General features: G+C 32.6%; 1 protein-coding gene across 1 annotated transcript in view; it reads right to left on the reverse strand.

Moving 5' to 3' along the window:
* LOC129222951 (uncharacterized) overlaps positions 1–26941 on the reverse strand; it is a 108262-nt gene that overhangs the window by 77123 nt on the left and 4198 nt on the right. The window contains exons 2-5 of the mRNA XM_054857513.1: positions 16179–16200; positions 11865–13019; positions 5782–6036; positions 3578–3891 (exon numbers count right to left, since the gene is read on the reverse strand). Of these exons, the coding sequence (XP_054713488.1) occupies positions 3578–3891; positions 5782–6036; positions 11865–13019; positions 16179–16200 (1746 nt within the window). The remainder of the gene's footprint in view (positions 1–3577; positions 3892–5781; positions 6037–11864; positions 13020–16178; positions 16201–26941) is intronic.

The following is a 26941-nucleotide window of genomic DNA, read 5'->3' on the forward strand; positions in this document are numbered from 1 at the left end:
TTAGCTAGGTACCAATAAGACTAAGGATCTGCTTCGGCTGTAAAAAAAAAAAAAAAAAAAACATCCATCTTAAAATGACAAGTGCAAGAAGAAAGGGTGTGGTGGGAGCAGAACGCGGCGGAACAGGAATTTCAATTAATATCTACTTATATTCCACTAGCATTCCCGTAACCGGCATTGCTCAGGTAATGGAATTAGCAGGGGTTAACTGTATTTGGTGCACCTAGTTTCGAAAATCCCCTATAATAACTACTTATTACCTATAACTTTTTCTAATTTGGGGAGGATACCGGGACCCTGGACTCTTTATATCTTAATATATAAAAATCTTCTGTGCGAACGTTTGTCACCATAAGGCTTTTAACGGCTGGACCGATTTTGATCAAACTTTTTGTGTGTAATTAAGTTGTGGCAAGCATGGTTTCGAAGCACGATGGATCGAATCGGAAACGTTTTTGTTAATTAATTAATTAATTTAAACATTGGATGGTTATATCTCCCAAATGATTAATATTTACATTAACCTATTGTTGAGTGAGAACTGAAATAAATATTTAACCCGTTGCCAAAGGACAATAAGAAAGCCAGCTCAGCTTTTTGTAATGAAATTTCCTACTGTAATACGTCAATTGAGAATAGATAAAACGTAGAGAGAGAGAGAGAGAGAGAGAGAGAGTGAAGCCTTCATTTTTGTTGAAAGCAACGATTTTAGGTCCCGAGATATAATTTAAACTAAAGTACTGGAAAAAAATCGGGTAAACGCGTCTTCTTTCGTCGTAGTTGAATCATGTGGCCGGATCAGTGCTTTATTTTTTCCTAACCAAATGATCAGAAAGTACCGTACCTAGCAACATTTTTTTTTATCGGCTCAAATATATCTGAGTTTCGGCACCAATGGTAAAAACAATTTAATAATGTATTGATTAGTTCGATAACCCTTAAAGGAAAAGATAGTGGAATTTAAAGACGAAACAGATTTTATTTTAGTCCAACAGGTAGCTCTGTATGCAAAAGATCAGTGCAGTGGAAGGTTTTTATCTTTGGTGGAAAGCAATATATGAAGATCATCCAAGTACACAAGGAAAGATAACAAGTCAGACAAATACTCAGCGAAAGAGCGGGATTTAAAAGTTTTCGTTCAAAAGATCGGACCGCTAATCAGTCGGAGTTCGCTTCGCTTTATGATCGACTGGATTACAGTAACGTGGTGACTTGGCGACTTTTGCCATAAACAAGAGAGTTACGTGATTATTTTTTTACATTTAAAAGCTACTGTTAATATAATTTATTGTATTTTTTGTTTATTTGGCGAAATATTTCAAATTTCAAAGAATTGTTTTTCCTTTTTTAAAGAGTCTTTAGTCATTTTAGTTGAAGAATGTGTTTATTTTACATCGGGAGGGGGGAGGTGATTTTCGCTAATTCAGGGAACTGTTTTTACTTTTATCATTTTTTTTTAAATGTATCCTTTCGATTGTTTTATTTTTTTTCATATGGGGGACGTTGCAGCGGGATTGCCCGTTTGTTCTAGATGGGTAGTTAGTTTTTTACATAATATCTAAGGACGATTTTTATCCTTTGAGTATGACTGAAGGAACAAACCATACAATCTATGAAGATCTTTCAAGTAAGCGAGGAAAAATATTTAATAAAACTGGGCATTAGATAAATCAAATTGTAATGAATACACGTATTCTGACACCAAGCATCTTAAAAACTAATATTATTTTAAAGCTCGTAAACCAAAATTAGCAAGCGGGGAAAGGAGAGATGTCCTTACTTACCGAATTTAATTGGCATTTGGCATTTTTTTCGTTTCAATGTCGTTTACAGTAACCAATAAATAGAGCAATATTTTTTTAATGCATCAATATTAAAAGTTTTGTCCATGTATTGTAATTTGACGCAATTATATTGCTGAGGGTCTAATCTCTTTCCCTCCCCCGATCGATTACTAAAGCAAGACGTCAACGAGTTAGTTTCCCCCCCTTTCGTTTTGCGTTCCAGTAAGAAAAAAATATAGCGTTACAACACTCAGGGCGCGAATTAGAAATTTTAAGATATGCCATATATCAGTAGAAAACCCCTTGAACAGAACAGTTGAAGAAAGTGCTGTAAAGGCTAGAGCTACAACCACACACCCGCTATAACATTGCATATACTATAAGCAGTACACTGAGAGTGCAAACTACCCTAAATGAAATACTACATAGCGAAAAAAAAAAAAAAAGAGCTGTTTGGATTTTAAGAGTCAAATTGCTGTGCATTATATACGTCTCTTTTGATTTTAAGCATTGTAATAAACAATTAAAATAGAAGTTTTCTACAACTTTCTGTGTGATCTATAATTTTCGGGGTCCTAGGTCAGGTCTCATAGACATATTAGTGAATCAGGCCTTGACAACAGTGGCAAGAGGCACAATTTTAGAAAGTCTATTTATTCCTCAAATGCCAATCTGTTGACTATGGGTTCATAAAGCTAGTTGCTCCAAAGTATTTTTATGCAATAGAAGTACGAGATAGTGCCAGTTTATTCGTCTAGATGTATCTTCTCCGGTTGAGCATAAATATACAGGTGAGTCAACGATATTAAAACGGAGGAGATGGGCATGGAGGCAATCATGCCCAGTTATTATTAAAATTAATGCGTATGGAATTATCTAAAACTGCCATTCACAGCAGCACGAAAAGCACCAGGAGTATAATTGGAACCGGTGACAAGACCAGTGCCCGATTAACCTCTGAAATAAGAAGAAGCTCGTCCTCCTTTTGGGGCCCCCCACTTTTTGTCTGGGGAAATGTTTCTAAAACTCCTATGTACAGACTCGTATCTATAGATTTTGGGTCAACCTACAACGAAATCTGGGGGGCCCGTCCCCTGAAGCCAGCAGTGTATAATCGCAACGTTAATAAGTCTTAATGCTAGTTTTTTTCATTTTTTGTTCAATTTCTTGAACCGTTGATACTCTTAGGAACGTCCGACCCCCCCCCCCCCCCAGCGAGCTGCGGGTACAAAGATACGGGCCTGTTTATGCACATTGATGCAACACTGATTAATGCTAAGTGGCCGAGCAGAATTCAGAGTTAAGTTTATTACACCTTACCAACTGACAGAAGTTTTGTTTCTTACATATGTTGCACTTGAATACTCAGCTAATTTGGGCACTAATATGTTGAATCATATTTGACACTTAACAAAGGAAATTAAATGTCATAAAAGTACATTGTGACAGAGTTGAATTAAATCCCACATTTGAAAATCTAGCTTGTAGCTACATTTTGTCAAATGTGTCTGTCCTTACTTTCAATAATTTAATTCTTTCAAACATTTTTTTTTTTTGCAAGTTCAAATGTTTGCAATCTCTTTAAAAAACGCAGTCAAAAGCAGAAACTGGAATTGTTGAGCACAGTTTTACAGTGGTATATAGGCCCCCTAAAAATTCTAAGGGGGGAAGCCTAAGCTTCCCGAGCCTTTTAGGTAATCAGGTCTGATGCAAGACCACTCCAAGGCTTAGCACGAGAAAAGTGTGCAGCTGCTGTACCGAAGGAATCTCAAAAAAAATTTAGATAACCTTACCTCGAAGAGATGGATCTTGTGGCGAGGGTTGTTGACACTCCAACATCCTCCTCCCGTCCCCCATATCCGAGTGTGGGGAAGACATCATCTCACAGCAGTTGTTGTAATGGGGCGTGCTGCCGCTCTGTTGGCTACATGATTGTAGGGAATTGCTATCGTCCTCGTCTTCTATGCTCCCGTAGCGGTGAGGCTGTGGAGGCTGTGGCCGCCCCTCGTCTATCACTAGAGGGTGGTCATCTTCAGGTAGAGGCAACAGGTGTTCCTCGAAGGACATGGGACGCTTATCCTGTAGCTTGTTGTCTAGCAGGTGATACCTGGACAGCAATAAAATTGAAAAATGCCTTAGAAAATTCTTTTTGTTTTGGTTTTTTAAAAATATATTTGCAGTAATGTAGAATTGCAGCTATTGGTATAGCTTCAATTTCTAAAAAATCTTCAAAATTTTTGGAATCATAATCAGAAATGGAATGCATAACATATTTATATTTATTAAAAATGTATCAAAAGATTTCTTTCTCTGAGTCTATTTGTAACACCTCTTTCGAGACGACAGACACACAAAAGTTTTAGAATTACAATTTTAAACGAAAAAAAAAAAAAAAACCTCGTGTTGACTTGTTAACATAGTGCGACGCCAGGCCCGAAAACAAAAAATGTAGGGTAGTTAGACATAGTTAGAGACAGTTAAATTTCAGATCTGAAAAGTATAAAGCGTAAGTATAGAAATTTTGATTTTAGTGGCTGTCCGTCTTAAAGCCGTATCAATGTGAAATGGCTTTGCTAATATGGGGGTCACCCAGGTGGATGTGGAAAATATTTGCGAAGTTTGAAAAGTTTATAAAGTTCATAATCCACAACTCTTTACTTGTTTAAGTTTCCACAAAGAAATTAATTTTTTGTCTTTATTTACAATTTACTTTATAACTACTATTATTCTGCTAAAAAGATTTTTCATCCTAAATAAATGGGTACCAGGACAGGATAAACACAACAAATAAATGTAAAAATTTCATATTATTTTCGAGCGTTAGAGAATACAATGTTCAAATAACTGGCTTTCATTAACAAGTTTTCGAATGTTTCTGCTCTCAACAAGGCTAAACACTCTTTGGATTAACAAACAGCTTTAAGACAACTTGAAATGTTTGAGTTCAGAAAGTATCCATCTTTGCTGGGCTAGCATGAAATAGAAAATGTTAAGCGCAAAGTGTTCAACTCGCTTTCAGTCAGGAAGGGCGTCACAGACGGATTTATGATATAAGACTGCTCACAGACCTTTTGATTTTGAAGTTTCACGTTTATCTTGTTCGTGTAGTTAAAGAACTGAAAGCTGCATATCAAATTAGATGGTTAAGTCCTCGTCGACGGTTATGTTAATATTTAGAATACGAGAATTTAACTCACCGAAAACCTATTCGTTTATCATACTTTTCCCCCTTCCCATGCCGTTGCATTCGACAAAATTCCCGATCCTGGGGAAAAAATTACCTTAACCGCATTATAATATAAAAGCTACTGAAAGTATCAATGCGTGCAGAAAATAAAAATAAGAATGGCTTGGCGTGGCATTTGGAAAAATATTATTTTTTTAACTAAGGTACCAGTAGTGGCCAGTACTTCAGTAGCGATCACTTCCAGTTTACTTTTGTAATTTGTAGAAATAAATGAACAATAATAATGTGATTTTTGGTTGCTGCTTAGTGTAATTATCATATTGAGTCAATTTTATTTATCAGTTTTTTGTATTTAAAGTAAGTAATGTATATATTTCGGATGGGAGAATGTCAGATGGCCACTACTGAAATTTTCAGATTTTGGAGTAGCCACCGCTGGATCAAATTTGAGGTTTGAGAAAAAATTGATAAAAATTGAACAAATTGAAAATCTGGTATGTTTTAGAAATTGGGGTAATTTAGAAAAGGTTGGGCTATAAAACGCTCGTTGAGTTTCAACAGGGGCAATTAATATTGGTGACCTACAGTTTAAAAGTATACTTCTCTGTGGCTACTACTAGTGCGTTTTAAACCTTGAACTGACGACTACTGAAGAAGTGGCCGCTACTGGTGTTTTACCTTACTTTGTATCTGAAATCAATGGAATTTTAAACATAAAATATTTTATAACGAAGGGTGTGACGTTTGGATCACCCTGAATAAATTGCAACAAATGTTTTTGGGAATCAGTTTCGTGAGTCCAGCATTTACCTTCTGGATGCCGGGCTTGAGGGAGGACACCCATAGGGCGGCCCGTAATAATCCCCGTAACTCTCTTCCATTCGGCAGTACTGCTGTTGGTGGGGTGGTGGTGGCACTTGCTGGTGGTGGAGATGCATTTGCTGTCGGATGTCTTGTATGCTCGGCTTCATGTCGTGCATCTGGTGCGTTTCCCTGGGGTAAGCTTCCGTGTGCATCCCGTAGCCGTCCGACTCCACCAGTGATTGGATATTGGCACATTCCTCACTAGACAGTGGCGTGTCTATGAGCTGGGGTGCGCACGACGAAGGATAGGGCTTCGTTGGAGTGAAACTCGTGGCTGTGAACAGGAAATAAAACAGAACTGTTATGTGTGCTTTAAGGGTTTACCCAGTTTAGATGGGTCAAAAAATCCGCTTTTTTTTAAATGTCATAAAATGATGATAAAACTTTTCAAGAATATGTTGCCAAAATATCAGTGAAAAACTACAATTAGTTTCGATGCTATGAGCACTTAAGTGACTGTGGGGATATGAAAACGTTCACAGTATGTTTTTTTTCTCGAAACAACTTTTTTTCAACTGATGGGCATTCTAGCTCAAAGAGTTTTTGAGCAATCGTTCTGAAAGTTTGTGTAAATATCCTTTATTCAATTATACTTTATATGAAACTAACTTTGGAATGATATTATTGATAAAAATATTTTTTTCATACTAGAAATGTGAAAAAAGTGGTAGAAAAACATGACATTGTAATCAAACACCTCAAAAACATGCAGTTTTCAACTTTTTTTGATCACAATTAGGTTTCTATGCTCAGGAAATATGTTGTTTAGAAGAGAGAAATATTGTAATGATTACAGACAAAAATTGTGATTTCTGTAATGCTCACCAGCAACAAGCTCTTATGGCGGTCGCCCATGGGGAGGAGGATTTAACTCCACCATTTCTCGTGGAAATTATTTGAAAAAAAAAATAAATACAAAGTGTACTTCAAAAGATGAATAGAATATTCTCAAAGTTTAACGAAATTCTGAATTTCTTTTTTGTAGAAAAAAAATCACTAGAAACACTAAAATTTCTACCTCCTAAACTGCTTTCCCCCCTTTGAAATGAAGAACAGAGGAATCTTTGGGATTAGCGGGGACCAAAGCTGTTAGTGGCAGGTGTTATTTATATTCTGCGGCTATTTTTTGATAATAAATAGCTTTCCCTTACTCTTTTCGAAGTAATTTAACATTTTCCTCCTCTAAAGGTTCCCATGTCCTCTTATTCCGGAGCAGTACTGCTTTGCTTCAATTCCTGTTGGCCACAGAAAAGTTGATGAGGTAGTTAATGGTTTTAGAGGTATCACTGTTGTTTGATCCAGTAGTACCAGAGAACTCGGAGTCGTAAACTAAATATTAACGTCGTCATCTAGTTCACGCTCGAGCAGGTCCTGGTCGTTATATATTCGTTTGGGGCAGGAGGGGCTTTTACAGATTCAAGTTTTTACGAGAATGCTTATTCTACTTATCCTTTGTTTCCCATTAACTTGGTGATGCTTAATTTTCCACCTTTTTCACAACTCCAATAAAAAATATTTAAACACCGTATTACATCACGAAAGTCAAAATAAATAAATAAATGAGGCAGTGAGAAGCAAAGGGATGTAAGTGGCAAAATTAAAAAAAAAGAGATAACCAGTACAAAACCTCTTTAATGGTAGTACAAAAACTGAGAAAAAAAATTTCAGTGAAAGCCTATCCATGATCGGAACTTCAAACGTAATTTACTCTAAACTTTAAATTGTCTACTTATATCCCTTTGCTTCTCACTTCCTCAAATATCTTCGGCATTTTTGAATTTTACCAAACTCCAGGTTTGTTTTGCTTTGCATCTAATGCGTGGTTTTTAATAATAATAATAATAAAAAAAACCTATGAATAAAAAATACTTACCACTTAAAAAGACGGAAACACGATGTACTGATACAAATACTTATGTCTAACAGTTTTCTTTGTCATAAGAGTTCTATATAATGATCAAAATTTTCTCTTCAGTCAATCAGCATTTCAGAACTCATCAAAATGACATGTTTTATTCTTTACTGAACGATTTTTAAACATTGTTTTTGGCAAAAGCAAATGATGAATTTCGTTCTGAAAAATTAGTTACGATACTCTACTGTCACAAAAGTTTTACCACGTTTTCTGAGAAATATTTCAGTTCCGCTGTGAGAAAGAATCTTATGTTGAATTCAAAAATTAATTCAAGGAAAAAATACATTAAATTTGGCAGCGATGCTTCAAATAATAGTTTTTTTTTGTAAGTAATCAAACCAATAAATTTGAATCGCTGCATGAGATTTAAATAATTAGATCATTAAGTTATTCATCCACAACATCCACATTTTTCTCTAATTGTTCTCAAATTTTGTTGAGAACAATTTGAACTTCCTTTATGAAAAAACGCTAGAAGTGTTCATAAAAGAGGGGAATTAATATTAAGCATTCATCAAATTATTGTCAATTTTATCACTTTAAAGAGTTAGAAAAGGTGTGATTTATGTTCGCAATAATATGAAACGTAGAGTGGAAGGAATAAAATTTTAAAATGACAACAGATGGCAGCACCATTTCCGCGCTTTCCCTATTTTCTGATCAATTTATAAAAGGTTTTAATATTTTAAATAGATGGATTTGAGTCGAATACATAAAAAATAAATGGTATTCAAACATCTTCAAACGTGTAATTTAATTTGTAATGTTTAAAAAAGCATAGTTCATAGTTTATTGAGGGAGGTTAAGACGGGAGGATTCTCTTTAAAAGTCAGTTATTATTAATACTGCTAAAAATTTTGTACTCTCATAAAATCCTTTTTGTTGATTCTCAGTCTGGTTTAAAATTTACTGTGTTGTATCACGGAAGCTTTTGTACTTTCCTGTGTCACTATTAAGATATTATTTCAAAAAGAACAACAGCAACAATAAAATTAACCTTAAAAACCACAATAGTAATAACTATAATACTATAGTAATAGTAATAATAAATAATGAAATAAAATTTTGACATTTATTCAAATCACATACTAAATTTTAATTATTCCGAATTATAATATGTTCTTGAAATACAGTTTCGAATCTCTGTTAAACACTGAGGTATTAGTTAATAAGCTAAAATGTGACATATTTTGGCATCAGAGGCACAATATGAAACATGTTCAGTAATTTTCAAAAGCTCTTACAACTCCTCTTCTTAGATTCTTTTTTTTTTCTGTTTGAATGCAAAATAATGTTTAGCTTCCTTACGAGTTAGTTATGCTATAAAAAGTACCAGTTCCGGTATTTCACATCTTTGATTATTTTATAAAGTTTTAAAATCTTGTTCGGCGAAATTTCTAAAGTAGAAAACATGGCTTTCAACACGAAGTACTTTGGTTAATCACATGGTATTTATAATATCGAATCTAAGATATTGTGAACTCGATATTTGTTGGCATTACAACCGTTTGAAATTGATTATTATGGGTAATATGAAGACCATTCAAGGATTGAAACGCTTGTTGTAAGTAGACAGTACGCGTAGTCAGTGATATTGCTTTGTTCAGTGAATTCTTGAACTGATCATATTCCCCAACCGATTTGAACCGCAATAAAACGCCCGAGCCGCCGATTGAAGCCTTTTTACTATTTGAAGAAGGGTTCAAACAGCAGCTCGGGTGGCAGATTTAGTTTCAAATCGATTTTTACAGCCTTCGTCAGACACCTGAACCACCAATTGAAGCCTTTTGATTGTTTGAAGAAATGTTCAAACAGCAGTTCGGGTGGCAGATTTAGGTTTAAATCGTCTATTAGAGCTTTTTTCAGACACCTGAACCACCGATTTAAACCGTTTGATGATTTGAAGAAGTGTCTTACTGAACTTACTGAACATTTGAAGAAGTGTTCAGACAGCAGTTTGGGTTGCATATTTAGGTTCAAATCGGCTATTAGAACCTTCACCAGACACCCAAATCACCTATTTAAGCCGTCTGATTGTTTGAAGAAAGCAAATGACTGCACGGGAGCCTGATTGAGGATCGTATGAATTAGTGAATACGACCATAAGTCGCATGTTTGTCTGAATAAAGGTTAACCTGAAAATAGTAGATAAGTTTTTCTTTTTAATTTCATGTAGCACGATTTCATTACAGTACCTCACTGGTTTTATCCAAAAAGTTTTAGTTCTATAGAATAATCCTCCTATATTAAGTAAAATATAAATTTAAGCTAATTGGTTATAATTTATCCGCAATTAGTTATTTATCGTGTGTAAAATACGCATTGACTGCTCTTTTCTCTTTGGCGCTCGTCACTCACTGCTACCTTACTAATTTCGATCTAAAAAATATTTTCCCTGATAAAACACATAAAAATTAATTTTAATATCAAAATGCATCCGACTTGTTTTATCCACTGGAGTGATTATACTTGAACCACTTTATGATTACTCCATTAGTTCAGTTCATGCTACAGCTGGGGATCCATACAAACAAGACTGATCTTCTATTCTACCCTTTGCCCTCTAAGTAAGTATCACTTCTAAAAATAAAAATTCATGTAAGTTTGGAAGTTCCCGTTTTCTCAATCCATTTGCACAAATGGGACATTTTTATGCATATATTTGCATTTTATTTCTGGAACTCTGCTTTTAAATATCATATGTTTTACTTTTAATTATGATATATTGCTAAAAAAGTTTCTTGCATTTAAAATATAATGATTTGTATATGTGTTGCGGGCGTGATCGTATGGTCACGCCAGTAACACGCACAAGTTATCATTTTCATGTACAATTTTTTCCACCAGAAACTTGATATTTCATATTATGATACAAAATTTCTCCTTATGTTCAAATATATCGAAAAAAAAAAGTCAAAGTTTAAAATTCCGAGAGTAAAGGGCAAATATAAGAGTGCATATGGATTGTGTACGTTACTATTCAAAGACCGGGTTTATAGTTAAATGATAATCTAAGAATCAATTTAAAAAAGACGTGTTTTGGCGTCACAAGGAACGCCTTTATCAATACAAAATAACGGAGCTTATAAATGAAGAAACACCAGAAAAATGCTAAAAATCCATTAAATAAATTTAAATGTTTACATGAATAATAAATCCCTCTCCCACCCGAAAATACATCGGTTTAAACGTACTTTTTAAAACAAACGTATAATAGATATACGTTTAAAGAATAATTGGTGACATATTTGTTTTAACCATCAAGTAAACAAATTATATGTAAATATGTATAAAAACAGGAAAATAAAAATAGTTATATGCTTTTTGTTTCATTTTTATTGAAATAAATTGTCACTGCTATGATAGTGACAAAATTTAAAGTTCAAAATGAGGAGAGAATTTTAAAAAACTTTAAACTTTCATTCATTACTTTCATACTAGTTTTTATTAAATGCTCCCTAATTACCCCCTACATAAACTATTCTTATGAACGTCTTAATCTTGGAAAATTACGTTCGTGTTGTAATGTAGAATTCCTGCATCAGAACAGAAATTTAAGAAATTTTAGCCTCAGACATAAATTTTCAATAACGTTTCCAAAAGTGGCAACAAAGATCTTCGTCCAAAATTATTGAGAGTAAGGACTCGAACATAAATTTCGCAAAAGGTTGCGAAGAGTGCTGATACTTGTAATTTTATTCATTTTTATACATAAATCCTTCTGCCCTGCAGGCCAAGTGCGGCAAGTAACTTGTAAGTAACATGCGCAGTCTTGGCACTTAATATTACTTCTTCTATGCATATATCCGACAGCGTAAAAGGAGAACTCTGAGGCAGCGAAATAATTATGAAATAATTGAAAACAGGAAACTTTTCAGATTCTGCCGCGGCGAAACGATTCTTTTTCACTTTGGGATATGATAATTGGAAAGACGGGGGTATTAATACGACACCGAACTGCAAATGGGAAGGAAGGAAGTAATTAATAAATTTTCTTTCACAGGAAGGGGGGGGGGAGATACAAGATTTTGTCTTACACTCGTTAGTACACTAATTGGTGCTAAAGCTGAAAAATTAGACTTAGCTCCGCTCATTAGTGCGAAGAAAGACAAACGAATTATTCTTACCTTCTATTTTCAGTAAGCTTGCGACATCGTACGGTTCACTCTCGTTAACTACCGGTCCAGCAGTACTGTTGGTCATGCCGTCGACACTGCGACTGTCTTCTTGGGGCTGTACAGGCAAAGGTGTAAACTCGTCAAAAACCTCATCTGCCGAGCTGTACTGGCTCGTGCAGCTTTGAGGCTTAGCGTCCACTGAGGTTGGTACACTGAAGCTGGCTTCTGGTGAACTGATTGGCGTCTGTGGCACTGGCTGAATTTGAGGGTGTTGTTGCTGTTGTGGCACTCGCAGCGCTCCCTGAGGTGAATATTCTTCGTCCTTAGGCTGCTGGTATGGCGTATTTGTTTCAGACATGGGTTCAGGTTCGTCCCTTCTCTCTTCTTTGATGTTCGTACTAACCACTGGTGAAAGAATTGGCGACCTTAATGGTGACCTCTCGCTACTACAGCACGAACTAGAGGATGCACTCAGAGTTACCACATCTTTCCAAGAATTCGTGACCACTTCAGCTGTCTTGGGGGCCACTTCTTCCTTTTTTTCGAATAAGTTTTCGAAAAAGGGGCGTTCCGTAGTCACTACACCTGCAAAAATGTCCATTCCGGTTTCAGGCTCAAAGTCGCCCGACAAAGACCTTAAAGCAGCTTCTGCTTCTCGTATCCTCCTAGTATCTTCATCCATGTCTTTTTCTTCCTCGCGAATCACAGCGTCCATAGCCTCCTCCACCACCCTCTGTACAACCTGTTTTTCCTCCCTTTCAAAACTTTTATTGCTTTGTTCACAGTTATTTACACTGCGGCTTAAGTTCTCAAAGTTATTGTTACGAGACGTCGTCTCACAATTGATATACCCTGTTAATAAAGATGGCTGAAGTTGATTGCTATTGTTACTGTTTTCATAATTTACAAAACCCACCGTCAAGTTTTGATGGTGGTTATTCGTATTGCTGTTCGATGCTTGACAAGCATCAGAAATTTGATGTTCTCTCTGAGAGTCACTTTTGGATAAAACCACATCGTTCGATAGCCTTTCTATGATCTCATTCGCTCTCGACTTGTCGTTGTCATCACCAGTTTTCAACTCTTTAGATGGTTCATGGCGTTCATTTGACAATTTCCGCTTGCGATTACTCGGCTGGCATCCAGAGGACCTGAAATTGAATTTATTTAAATACTTATGCTAAAATAAAATCAATAACATTCCAATATTGATGTTAAAAGCCTTTTCTTCAAGAAGAAGAAGAAGAAGAAGAAGAAAGCAGCCATTTTTTACTTGTACAAAACTAAAAATAATCATATCATGGCTTTCGTAATAAAATACATTATTTATGAATAAAAACAGAGTTAATATATACTTAGTTTCTCTATGAATCTTTATTAATTTGTATTTGACAGAGAAGTTATTATTATTATTTTTTTTTTGAAGTCTGTTTCGTGCATTCATTCTTAAACATCAACCTTCATTTAAATTCTATTGAAAAAAAGACAATGATTATCGCATCTTCTCTAATTGTTTTTAGAATGGGAGAACAAAGAAGGAAAATAATATCGACACCCACGTCGAGCGACTGAATTTTCTAAAAGGTAAAAATTATACTTGGATGAAAATTTCTCATTTATGGCTAAAATGAAGGAAAACATGCTGCGTTTTTAACTCTGTAGTAAACATTTTCAGAGTCCTTTTCCTTTAATGCATTCAGCTCTAGATAATGTGTGCTGAATTAATCTTTACTTAATCTATGTGCTAATTAATCTTTATATAGGAAATAAGACATCACGGATAGTCGAACAATGGCCATGTAAACTAGGTGCAAATGAACAAAGAATCTTTTTTGATCGTATTACTTGAAAGCCCGGGAGCATAATTTTTTTCAGCAATCTGCTATGCAGATTAAAAAACCACAAAAATAGTCTGCAAGATAAACCAACATTAGATGAATCGTAAAATGCATAAAAATAAAATTCTAAGCATGAAAACCACAAGTGGATTATATCCTAGCACCCAAGAAATGCAGTAAGAATATTTATTCGCAGCAATTTAAGAATTTTTTCTGCATAAAATTTTAGTTTTTTAGAAGAAAGAAACTTTTTTGCTAAGAAATAGTCTGCAACCTTTCTCAAGAATTTGTGAAGTTTCTGCTACGAAGCTTAGAAGTAAAAGTTGACTTTGGAATTGTCCACCCCTAGGATAGAAGGATTACTCTCTCTACCATTAACAAATTTTATACCAATGACTTAAAAAGCAATTTTCACTCTTAAAAGGAAAATATAAAATGTAAGTGTCATACGTTATACCTCTTGAATACAATGTAGATTACATTTAATACTGTTAAAGCTTTTATTGTCGTAAACCGTAATTTCATCGAAAATGAAATAAAATGAATCATTTTGAAAGCTGAAAATTTCGCGAATTTTATATTAACAGAACCGAAATTTATATAAAGTCCAAATATTTCTTGAAGTTCACATAAGATTTCGCGAATATGGTGAACTCACAAAAATTGCGAAAATAAGTGATGAGCTGACAGTAATGAAATATTAACGGAAACAAAAACTGTATTTTCGCACACTGCTCATTTGGAGCAGATTTTAAAACCTTTGGGAAAAAACGCATGCGTCGTTAACATATTCTTTTCGTCGTTCGATCATAAATTGAAGTCTTCTGCAATGTTTCCTTATTTTCAAGCACACACATACACACACACATGTACACACACACACACACACACACTAACCTTATATGTAGGCAAAATACCAGTGAAAATTAACTTACGCTCGCAACTTATTCACCTTTCTTGGCATGTGATTTTGTATGTTGTTTGACAAGCGAGATTGACAGCTGAAAAGTAAAATATTTTAGAGTGTCACAAATAGATACATAAAATTAAAATTATCTAAACATTCCATTTTTTAAAAAAATTCAAACATAAGAAGCAAAAATTTATTCAATCATTAACACAGCCTTAATATCTCATTTGGTATTAAAGTTATTCAGGGTAAATTTGATCCACTAATGTATCTATTTACCTCGCTTTAACCTAATGCATGCATTACCCCCGCTCATATTTTAATAGTGTTATAGTATCTATTGGCATATAAACAAATTTTTATTCACAGTATAGCCTGCTCAACTCAAATTTGTGCGGTAAGAAAAAAAATCGGAGACACAATTTTAAAACCGTACTAACGCTAACAGTATTCATTTCTTAGCGGTTTTTTCTTCAGCCAGTTTGAAATGCAAAATAAAGTTAAAAACAGAATAGAAATTGTTTTTCACATATGTAAAAAATTCTTCCTTTTTCTCATTGACTTTGGTGTGTTTCATTTTTCATTTCGGCATAGATTTATGATGTTGGTTTCAAAAAATTCGTATTTTTTAGCTTAAATCATTTGCAGTATGATAGTTAGTGGTTCGCTATTCTTAACACATTAATAACCAAACTCCTTTATTACTAGAATAATAACTTTAATGAAAATTTATATCAATAGTCACCAGTACTCATTACAAGAAAAACTATTAATATTAAAACCAACCAAATGGACCATCACACAACATTTCTTAACCAGCCCAAAGTAATCAATGATTGAACGAGGATAACAATAACAGCATGAGGAATATTTCCGTAATAATAATAATAATAATAATAGCAAAAAAATATATTCTAGTACCATGAAAATTATGTATCACAGCAATATAATGATAACACTGTTATTATCGTGTAACTGTGACTTGTTTAAAATTTTCACTTTAGTATGCGGTTCATTTTATATGTACAGTTGTGAATTTTCAATACAAAGGACAAAACCATGTTTCAAATGTGGCGGCAATATTGTCTCAGCTGGGATGTAGTCGGAGCAATTTAAATAATTCTTACGAGTCACAACATAAAAAGAAAAGCCTTTTTAAAATTTTTTGAACTTGGACTAAGCATAATCTCACTTTCAAATGTTAAAAATTTTAATTCAAACTGCCCGACTAGTCTGCATTTTATTCGAACGAATCTTTAAAATAATAATTAAATTGCTTTTTCTTAAACACATATTAGCTCATTTCGTTTTCTTCAACAACATGTTTTTGTACACAACATAAACAGTTGGATAAAATTTGTATTAGTGATAGATATTTTTGTTGATTTTTGAGTTAGAACAAAAATGTAAACATCGTAGAAGTTTCATAAAATACATTGAGCTGCACTTTGTTTCGAATTAAACTACGAGTTGTCAAGAATGAAACTTATCATAATGTATATAAACCATATTAACAGTAAATTATGAATACTTGGTTAATTTACTATGAATGTATGGCATACCTTTGAACATCGTGAATGGAGTCTGAAACAGAAGAAAAAAATTATTTGAAATAAGAATTTCACGATAACTAACATAGTAAGTATAAAAAAACTAAAAAACATTGCACGGCACAAACACAATATACGAACTATTCGAAAACTATTTTGACAAATTTATTTTTTCAAATGCGATACAATTATAGTACATGCCATTTGCTATAAGCTATTCTATTCGTAATTTCAATGTTATGAAATATATGATCATTTAAGCTGTAATCTCTGTCCCATACACAGAGATAAAGAAATTGGTTTAACCTTTGAGAGATGGCGACATCAGTCAATTTCTTTCCACAATTTAAATCTGAAGTTTGAAGTAAATTTTTTATAGTTTCCTACACACATGGAAAACTGCTAAACGACCGACTACGGACTATCGGGTCCACAGATGTAGCGAAAATTTACAGAGTGTCTTAGTGGCATAAAAATCATCGAACCCAGCATCCTCCAATCATAAGTCTCTTGTGCTAACCATTTGGTTTCCACCAGTATTGAAAATGTAACATTTCTTTTCTTTGTGCCTTCTGTAATGAAAAAATTCAAATAGTGTCATCAATTTGAGGATCTATTGTTTAATAACAACGTCTGCTTTTACTCAATTTCTACGGAAGTCAATAAGTAGCAACTACCAATGGTGCCTTTTTTCACTGAAATTATGACTACTTGTTAATGATTACTTTCAGGAAATCTGTAATTTTCTCAGCATGCAAACAATGACGCCAGTTGTGACTGCTTTTATGTGTTTTCAAGTTTCTGACACTGGTAGAGAATGTGATTTAGTGGTTCGGGCGCTCCGTTTCTGCTCGGATTAATAATATCAACCCATCAAAACAGTTTACTAACGTTCTGCACAGAAAGTATCTGTTTTTTAAAGCGCGTGTTTGAAAAACAATTTTAAAACTTTATAGCAATAGTTGGAATTTTATTTAAATCAATTTGAGGCATTACTGGTACTGTACCACGATTACGGTCTGCGCAATAATAGAGTTTTTTTGACTTTACCAATCGTTTTGTTGTGCATTGGCAATGTTTTCACTATTGAAATAGGGAAAAAGGGGTTTTAAATTTGTTCAATTAAAAACTAATTTCAAAGCGCCAAAATACTTAACATTAGTGTCTATAAGCCGAAGTGACAAAATTTTATGTAGAAAAACCTTAACTCTCAAAACAATTTTACTTTAGACCTTGGATATATTTTGTTCCAGCAAAATAAGGCCATAAGAAAGATAAAAAATTGGTGGACCTCATATTATAGTAGGGGAGATAGTGATAATTTTTAATACATTATTTATATAAAGCCAGATTTTTTTTTTAAATATTACATTAGTTTACTTAAAAAAAAGCGCGAGTGTACCAAAAAGTTATCGTTGCAATAATTAATAAAAAAATTTGCAATATTTTGCAAAAAAATGCAAAATTTTCCTATATATATATATATATATATATATATATATATATATATATATATATATATATATATATATATATATATATATATATATATATATATATATATATATATATATATATATATATATATATATATATATATATATATATATATATATATATATATATATATATATATATATATATATATATATATATATATATATATATATATATATATATATATATATATATATATATATATATATATATATATATATATATATATATATATATATATATAGGGCTGAAACTCGATTATTTTATTGATTACGTATAAACATAACGAAAAATATAGGGGAAGGTTGCCGTCAATGAACAGGTTCTATGACTGGACTTCGAAGATATTTTCCCCACCAGAGTTTTCTCAAACACGAAATCAGTTTTTGTGTCTTCTTTTGTCTCAAAACAGTCCAATGCAGAATGGTCAAGGAGCTTGAATTAATAGATCATATTGTTAAGCGTCCAAATAGGATTTATACTGTTCACACTTACTAATTATTGACACATTTTGCTTTTACATGCTTTGAACATCACTGAACAACTAAATGGGAACATTGACTGAAAAGATTTCATTTTCAAGCTCAATTCTCCATATTTAAAGTTTCAACATGAATCGTCACAGTAGTAACAAATATGAGAACATTCACAACGACGCAGTTGCTATCATTGAACCGCTATGTGTTTCTATGAATGAACCAGCTAACAAAGTAGTTCATTCATGGAATCTTAAAAATATTATTAAAGTTTCAGCTCAATTATCCTTGATAATTGATCAATCGCTTTCAATTAGGGTGATAATGATGAAAAAATATTTTAAAAATAAGTTATGGGATCTCCATTCAGTTATTATATTTTCAACTTAAAAACTTGTGTAGTCGATTCAGTTACAGTAAATTTTAATACAGTTTCAAGCACGTTTGTTGTTCTTGAAAAATACCAAAATAAGTAAATTAAAGACAGTGGATAAGGGAGGGAATGCAACGTGCTATAGCAAAACCCTTGTCATCAATAAAACCTTTCTGGATCAAAATTTTTGAACTTGGATGAAACTGGACTCCCATCTGTTCAAAAGAGGCCCCATAAAATTTTAGCTAAGAAGAGTAAGTCATGTGATAGAAAATATCAAGTGGTGAGAGAGGTGTGGTGAAAACAGCCGTGTTGTGTGATGGGTTTTTATGTTTATCCTGTGATAAAAAATAATGGAAAAAAATTGTTTTTCTCCATTTGAATAACTTACTATTATTTGTAGTGTTTGTTTATCTCCTGTGATAACTATTAATATTTTACGGTGTGATTCTCTTATTTGAGAATGTTGTATATCGATGAAAACTCAACAGTTCCTCCATATCAACTGGTTCCCATGAATGGACCACAGAATCTTTGTTCTTTATTGAATGAAGTTAACATAAAAGCGAATATTGTTATTAAAGGAAAAATATACTGAGACCATTATATTCTACTATTATATATCCTACCATTAAAATTTTTTTATGACTGTTTATAATGTATAATATATATATATATATATATATATATATATATATATATATATATATATATATATATATATATATATATATATATATATATATATATATATATATATATATATATATATATATATATATATATATATAAGTCTACTAGTTGTTTTATGTTGCAAAAGCCTCGGTAGACGCCACGGAATGTCGACCGCGTAACTCGATGTACCGTTTTTTTTTTATAAATAGTTTAAATCTTATTTTCATTAAAATTTTTAGTCTACCGTGGCTAAGAGGTTGCTTAATCTTTGGTAGACGTTGCTTAAATTATAAGGTAGTTGGAAAAGTATGATTATTTTATCTTTTTATTTTTAATAAATGTAAACGATTAAATTATTATTATTTTTTATATAATTAAAATTTTCTATCATATTTAAATTGATAATCGTACTTTTATTACATTGTTCATATTTTTTTTTTTTACTTCTTCGAATTGTACAAATTCAAAAAAAGCTTGTCACCGTTGGTGCACTGGTCACTCAATACGCACGAAAATAATTAGTCATGTTTCGGAAATAACTAGTTTAAAGAAAAAGCAAGATGTAACTGCTGATTTATAAAAATGTAACATAAAAAAAAGCCGAATACAGCTTGAAAAATTTATTGAACTGATTGAAGAAAGAGTCAGCCCATTTGATAATACCTTGGACAAAGATTTACTTTTTAACATCGCAAATGGCCAAGGTGCGATAGATTATGTTGCAGATTTCTTACTGAATGCGGAGAAGCAAGGAGAAAATCTTCAAATTACACTCATTGAATAATGCATTAATGATCCTGACAGATTTGATAGAAGTAAGAAAAAAAGAAAAAAAAAGCTTTTCGTCTCTACAAGCGAAAGCAAAAGTGAAAGCTTACGGTAAGCTTGTTAAAGTAAGCATACAAAGCGATCTGTTTGGTCAACTTCTTGCTATTTCTTTGGAAAATAAAATAGACCTCAAAAAAGTATTAACTTATCCATTGACGCCTATTCCTTTTTCATTTTGCCACACACAGACAATAGCATCTGCAAAACTGAAAAATCTGCCTTACTGCATTTACTGGGAAAAAAGCAAAGAAAAAAAAAAAAAAAAAAAAAAAAAACCCATCAATTCTGAACCACCATCTTCATTACCAAAACTTCTCATCTATGATGGATTCTTTTTTATTACATCTAATGAAAGAAATTTCATCATCTTATGCCATGATACCGAGAAAATTATGAAGTATGTTCACTAATAACGATGCAGTATTCGTAGTAATAGTTGCGACACGTACCCGTCTCCTTCCATAAAAGACAACGAACATATGTTCAGGGGAACTCACAGATGTCAAAAAATTCAGACAGAAGACTCTGTAACACGTCCCTCTGACTTTTTAAATCAATTGGAAACTATTGCTTTTAAAAAAGATTTGGTAGGATATTTACTAAAAAACTGGGAACGAGATGACAAAGAGATTTATTTTGAAGATAAAGTTGTGTATGTAAACTACAAACAGTGTTATAGATTTGAAACCATCAACGGAAAAATTGTAAAAATAGTGAATCATATTCAATCGTGCCCAGACCACGAAGAATCTGACCCAAAAATGGTTTATCATCTCTGTAATTTTGAAGGAACTGCAGCCTGTATATGACGTCCACCTACGATGCTCAGATATAGATGTATTAGTTATAATATTGACTAACATGAAGTTTTTTGAATTCTGAAATAAAAGTCTGGATGGAAGTTGGCGTTGGAAAATTATTAAGATGTATTAATGGCTCTGAACTTTACACGAATTTAGGAGAAAACGTTTGTTTCGTCTTGGCTGTTTTTCACGCATTGACTGGTTGTGATCAAAATCCGACTTTTTTCCGAAAAGGAAAAGTCCGGCCTTACGCTCTATTTACAAAGTCGGAAGAATACACAGCAGCGTTAAAAAATTTGAGTAAGTATCAGCCATCGCAAGGAATACAATTCGAAATTTTGGAAGAGTTTGTGTGCCGAATGTACGGACAAAAGAAAATTAAAAAAATTAATGATGCAAGAAACATTTCGTTTTTAAAAATTTATAAATTTTTAAAAAAAGTTAAAGTAATTCCCGAAAACGTGAAGAGTTTTGATCCGTCATCCTTAGTGCAATGTCAGTCTGATCTTCGTGAACATTTCCTCAGAATAGCTTGCATTTCGCAAATTTGGACAAACGATCCTTGAAAAAATCCGACAAGCTTATCGCCTCTTGATTGTGGGTGGAAAATTGAGGATAACCAATATGTTTTTAAACGGTTTACTGGTGAACAATTACCGCAAACAATAAAATATGTTACATTCGAAGCACAGCCTGCTGCCTCAGGTAGTCAATTTATTTTTCAACCAGACTTGGCTTTTTATAAAATTCTTTTTTTTTATATTAATTACTTTCTATTACAGATATTGATGATTTTACCGAGACAGCTAATAATATTACCGACATTCACAGTGATGATGAATATTCAACTGACAATGATGCTGAGTTGAGCGTAAGTCATTCTGAAGATGAATTCAGCAACAAAAGCGAAAACGAAAATTATTTTGGCGAGTCAGACGTGAGCGATGATGAATGTGATGAAAAGTTCGTTTAACTAAAATTATACTCTTTGCTACAGTTTTACAGCTTATTAAATAAAATATAAATTACTGTTTATTTGATTATTTTTAATTATTTATTTTAATGTAAGACCGATGCAAAAATTTTTATTTCTTAAGTACTTGACCATAAAAAATAAAAAATAAATTAAAAAAGGAGCATAGTTTTAAAGGTCAAGACATTATTAACCCAAAATCAATTTCATTATAATTTTGTACATAGTTTTAATTCTAATAATATATTTTTAAATTTTGTTTAAATGTTCACATTTTTTTTTTTGGAAATATGTTTACATTATTCATATTTTTCCAACTACTTTATAATTTAAGCAACGTCTTCCAAAGACTGTGCAACCTCTTAGCCACGGTAAACTAAAAATTTTAATGAAAATAGGATATTAACTATTCATTAAAAAAATCCGCTTTATTTATTCAAATTTCGCGACGATAAAAAAAATCTTTTTTGAGCGAGCGCTTGCGGCCCGATAAACGGTACATCGAGTTACGCGGTCGACATTCCGTGGCGTCTACCGAGGCTTTTGCAACATTAAAAACTGGTAGACTTTTTTTAAAAAATATTTTATATATCATAAACAATTATAAAAAATTTTTTTTTAGACTTACATAAGTCAAAATTGACTGATTTTTTCGCACCTTGCATGGGTGGTAAACACGGCACGGAAGCGCTTCGGACGCGGTAGACATATATTTTTCGTTATGTTATACGTAATCAATAAATTACCGAGGTTATATATATATATATATATATATATATATATATATATATATATATATATATATATATATATATATATATATATATATATATATATATATATATATATATATAACAATTTTACAATTTTTTGCAACATATTGCAAAATGTTAAATTTTTTATTAATTATTGCAAGGATAACTTTTTGGTAGTCTCGTGTTTTCTTCTTTTAAATAAACCAATGCAATATTTGAAAAAAATTCTGACCTTATCTATATTGTCGTAAAATTTCGGTCACTATCTCCCCCACTGGAGGGGGGGGGGGAGATTCAACTTACGAGGCTAAAAATATGAGAATGCTTAGATAAAGACAATTTTTTTTTTTTATAATTTTGTACAAATGATTACCGTCAGATTTTATTTTTAATATTCTTTATTTTTATTGTTTTGCTATTAAGCATACAAATATTTCGAAAAGGAAATACATTTTACAATAAATGTTAGTTTTTTTTATTTTTAATTTAATGTAAATCATTGGTTTTGTTTTTAATAACGATTTTAAAAAAATCAAAGGGAACATATAGTAAAATGATGGGTTGAGTAAAGTGGTAGGGAACCGAAAAATCGCGATACATATTTCATAAAATCGATGCTGGTAAACAAATATACGTTGGTATGCGTGCAATTTTTTTGCGAACTTTACCTTCTCTATTCCCATAACATTGAATTTTGCCCCATTCATTAGCAGTGGTCCTGAAATTTACCAAGAACCTGTTTTCTTTTAATCCAGTGACGTATTTCTCGTTACAATAAATACAAAATACTTCAAACACTGGCAATTAACCATATTAATGAAACTACTAACGTGAAGGGAAACGCGGTTAATAAAGTTTCTTCGGTAATAAGCAAATTCTTCATTGATACGTAGAATTTTTCTACTTTCTCTTTTCTTAACTAAACACCGAATGCACCAGCAATGATAAGTCCGCAACCAGCGCGATACATATATAATAAAATCGATGCTGGTGGACAAATATACATTGGTCTGTGTACAATTTTTATGCGAATTTTACCTCCTCTATTGCCATAACATTGAGTTTTGCCCTCCTTTATTAGAAGTGGTCCTGAAATTTACCAAGAACCCATTTACTTTTAATCCAGTGACGTATTTCTCGTTGCAATAAATATAAAATACTTCAAACACTGGCAATTAACCATATTAATGAAACTGATTAACGTGGAGGGAAACGCGGTTAATAAAGTTTCTTCGGTAATAAGCAAATTCTTCATTGATACGTAGGATTGTTCTACTTTCTCTTTTCATAACTAAACACCGAATGCACCAGCAATGATAAGTCCGCAACCAGCGCGATACATCTTACTACTATTATATATGCGAAAGTTTGTCTGTATGGATGTATGGATGTATGGATGTTTGTTATGCTTTCACGCAAAAACTACTGAATGGATTTTGATGAAATATAATATAGCTTATGCATCAGAATAACACATAGGGTAGTTTTCGTCCCATTATGGGGGGCAAAACCCCCTTAGGGGGGCAATAAAACACATATTTTCGTATAAATTCTCTAATATGGGGATGAAAAAATACTTGCACATATTAACATTATATGTCCATCGAAAGCTCCGATTTTTCTGCTGAATATGGCACCTGTTCGAAATTTCTAAGTAGAATAAAAAACGAGTTATGAGCTTTTTAGTTCCATGTTCGAAGGCTTTCTTTAACTCAATACAATATTTAGTGTATCATCTCAACTCCCTTTCGATAGCGACTATTGTATTGTTGACTATCTTTGCTTTTCGTGACTGTTCAAGGCTTTTCTCAAGTCAAATCTTGAAGTAAGATTTTTGCACAAGATTGGCAAATAATACATGGATTTGGCTGATTTTTTTTCCATTTTAATGCAACTTTGAGGCAATTAATGTTTTTTTTTTATTTATTTGTATTGACTGGGTATTTAATCGATTAGCAGGAATCTAGCCATTTTTTTTGTGGAATCATTTCAATAGCTAAGGCATTTGGCATTTTTTTCAACTGTCGCTGTTTTTGAAGCTAAAGACTACGCAGTACTGTGTTTCTCGGTTTTCACCATGTAACCAAATATCGCCATTTCTTTAATATTTCTTTTTTAAATTTGTTAACACGTAAAATAATTCGCCAACTAATTCGCAAATTCATGAACAGCGCAAAAACTTCCATTACTTTGTCTTTGCACACAATTTCAAACAATTGCCAAATTTTTACAGTTTATTCGAAACATTTCGGGTAGCATCATTGTTGATCCTATTTTGGGACGATTTCTATATTAAGAAGTTATACATTATACAATAATTTAGACTGTCGGTGTAGCGCTGGATATTATGTATTTGACGGAGATCGGGATTATAAGGGAACTGTTTCACTTTATTTATGAATAGTTGACCCTCAATCGAATTGGATTTTTTGGGAATTACTCAAACTGACTTCCTTACAACTCCTGAGCGTTTTCGTGATTAATTTTTTGTGATTTTTCGATGTCTTCTCAGTTTTGCCAACATTTCATTTACTCCCCTTCCCCCTAATTTTCAGTTTTAATCATACCTTTTGATACATTTAAGGGGGCAGACAATTTGAAATGTCGGCGAAACTAGAGACAAACAATTTTTTGGTAACTATTTGACCTCTGCCTGTAATGACCATTAACTTAAATCAATTGAAAAAAACTACATCAACGTGAGCGAAGCCGCGGGCAAAAGCTAGTATATCATAAAATCGATGCTGGTGGACAAATATACGTTGGTCTGTGTACAATTTTTATGCGAATTTTACCACCTCTATTGCCATAACATTGAGTTTTGCCCCCTTTATTAGAAGTGGTCCTGAAATTTACCAAGAACCTGTTTTCTTTTAACGTGACGTACTTCTCGTTGCAATAAATATAAAATGCTTCAAACACTGGCAATTAACCACATTAATGAAACTGCTTAACGTAGAGGGAAACGCGGTTAATAAAGTTTCTTCAGTAAAAAGCAAATTCTTCATTGAAACTCAGGATTTTTCTTTTTTCTCTCTTCTTAACTAAACTCCAAACGCACCAGCAATGATAAGCCCGCAACCAGCGCAGATGTTTTTTCGTCTCTCTAAGAGTTAAAGACCCTTTTAAATTTATTCTCGAATCGCTTGTTTTTAATTGCATCGCTAAATTACTCCTAATTAAGAGCCGTTATGAAACCAGGTTTATTGGTTGTCTGATGCTTTTCAATTAAGGCAGCACTTTAATACCAGTGATTATTTTGAGTTTTCGTAATAAGCAGACATAAAGACCTCAACTAGTGATTGAACTTTAATTTTGCTTTTATTACTTTGGAAGCGATCTTAAAATGGAATGCCTTTTCTACATGAAACTGAACAATGATTTTGGACCAATTTAAATTAATCGTATGAGATTTCATAGCAGTGTTGCAATGATTAGATATTGTGCTGGAATTTAAGACTAATGAAGAGGTTAAAAATTTTATTAGCATGTTATTTTTCTAGAAGGATTTGAATATGTCGGACATAATAATTTATGTCAGTTTAAAATTCAAGCATATTATTAAAAAAACTATTTTTCCATATTCCTTTAACAAAAACAGAAAAAAAAAATTGTTACTGTTGGGTAGTAATTTAGCACAGTTTCATTTCAGAAGTTTAAAATATCGTAAAAAAACTAGCATTTGGTACATGACAGAAACAACAGTTTTATTGACATGAGTTCATGATTGTGTCCATTCATTCACATGTCGGTCAGCCCTATTTATTTCTTTGCCATCCTTAGAAATGGCTAGAACAAATGATAAAATGAATGAGCCTTAGAAGTGGAACTTTTTAAAATAGAGATTTAGCCAGAGTAAAAATCTCCCTCTCACAAGTTAAAATTGAGCGTTTCACACCATTTTATCCTTTATCTATAAACCGCAGTGAACTTTTTAGATTCTGTGATTACAGTGAAAGACATATCTACATAACTAGGTTAAATTTCACTAACAAATGAATATTCAATGTTATATTCAAGCTTTAATGATCTTATTTTATTCTAACTATTGAAAAAAATCATAGCACAAGTATTAATTAAGGTAAAAAACACGATGAATGTAGTTTCGTTGGGAAAATGCGAAGTTCTAAATGATACTAATTGCCTTTCTTTGAAAATAAACTTAAAACGTTACGTTTGGAAAACGAACGTAATAATGTTCTACATCTAGACCATATAGAGTCGGTGAATCAAATTGTGGTTAATAACATGCCCGGTGGTAAAGAGAAATATCTAGAATGCGGCTGGAGACTCATACAGAACGTAAAAAATAACTGGCATGAGCCTCATCAACGCGGTAACCTCACATAAAAATGAAGGGATTATTTAAATTTATATAGCTTAATTTAATTTCCT

This window comes from Uloborus diversus, chromosome 5, assembly GCF_026930045.1.
Source record: "Uloborus diversus isolate 005 chromosome 5, Udiv.v.3.1, whole genome shotgun sequence".
Lineage (NCBI taxonomy): Eukaryota > Metazoa > Arthropoda > Arachnida > Araneae > Uloboridae > Uloborus > Uloborus diversus.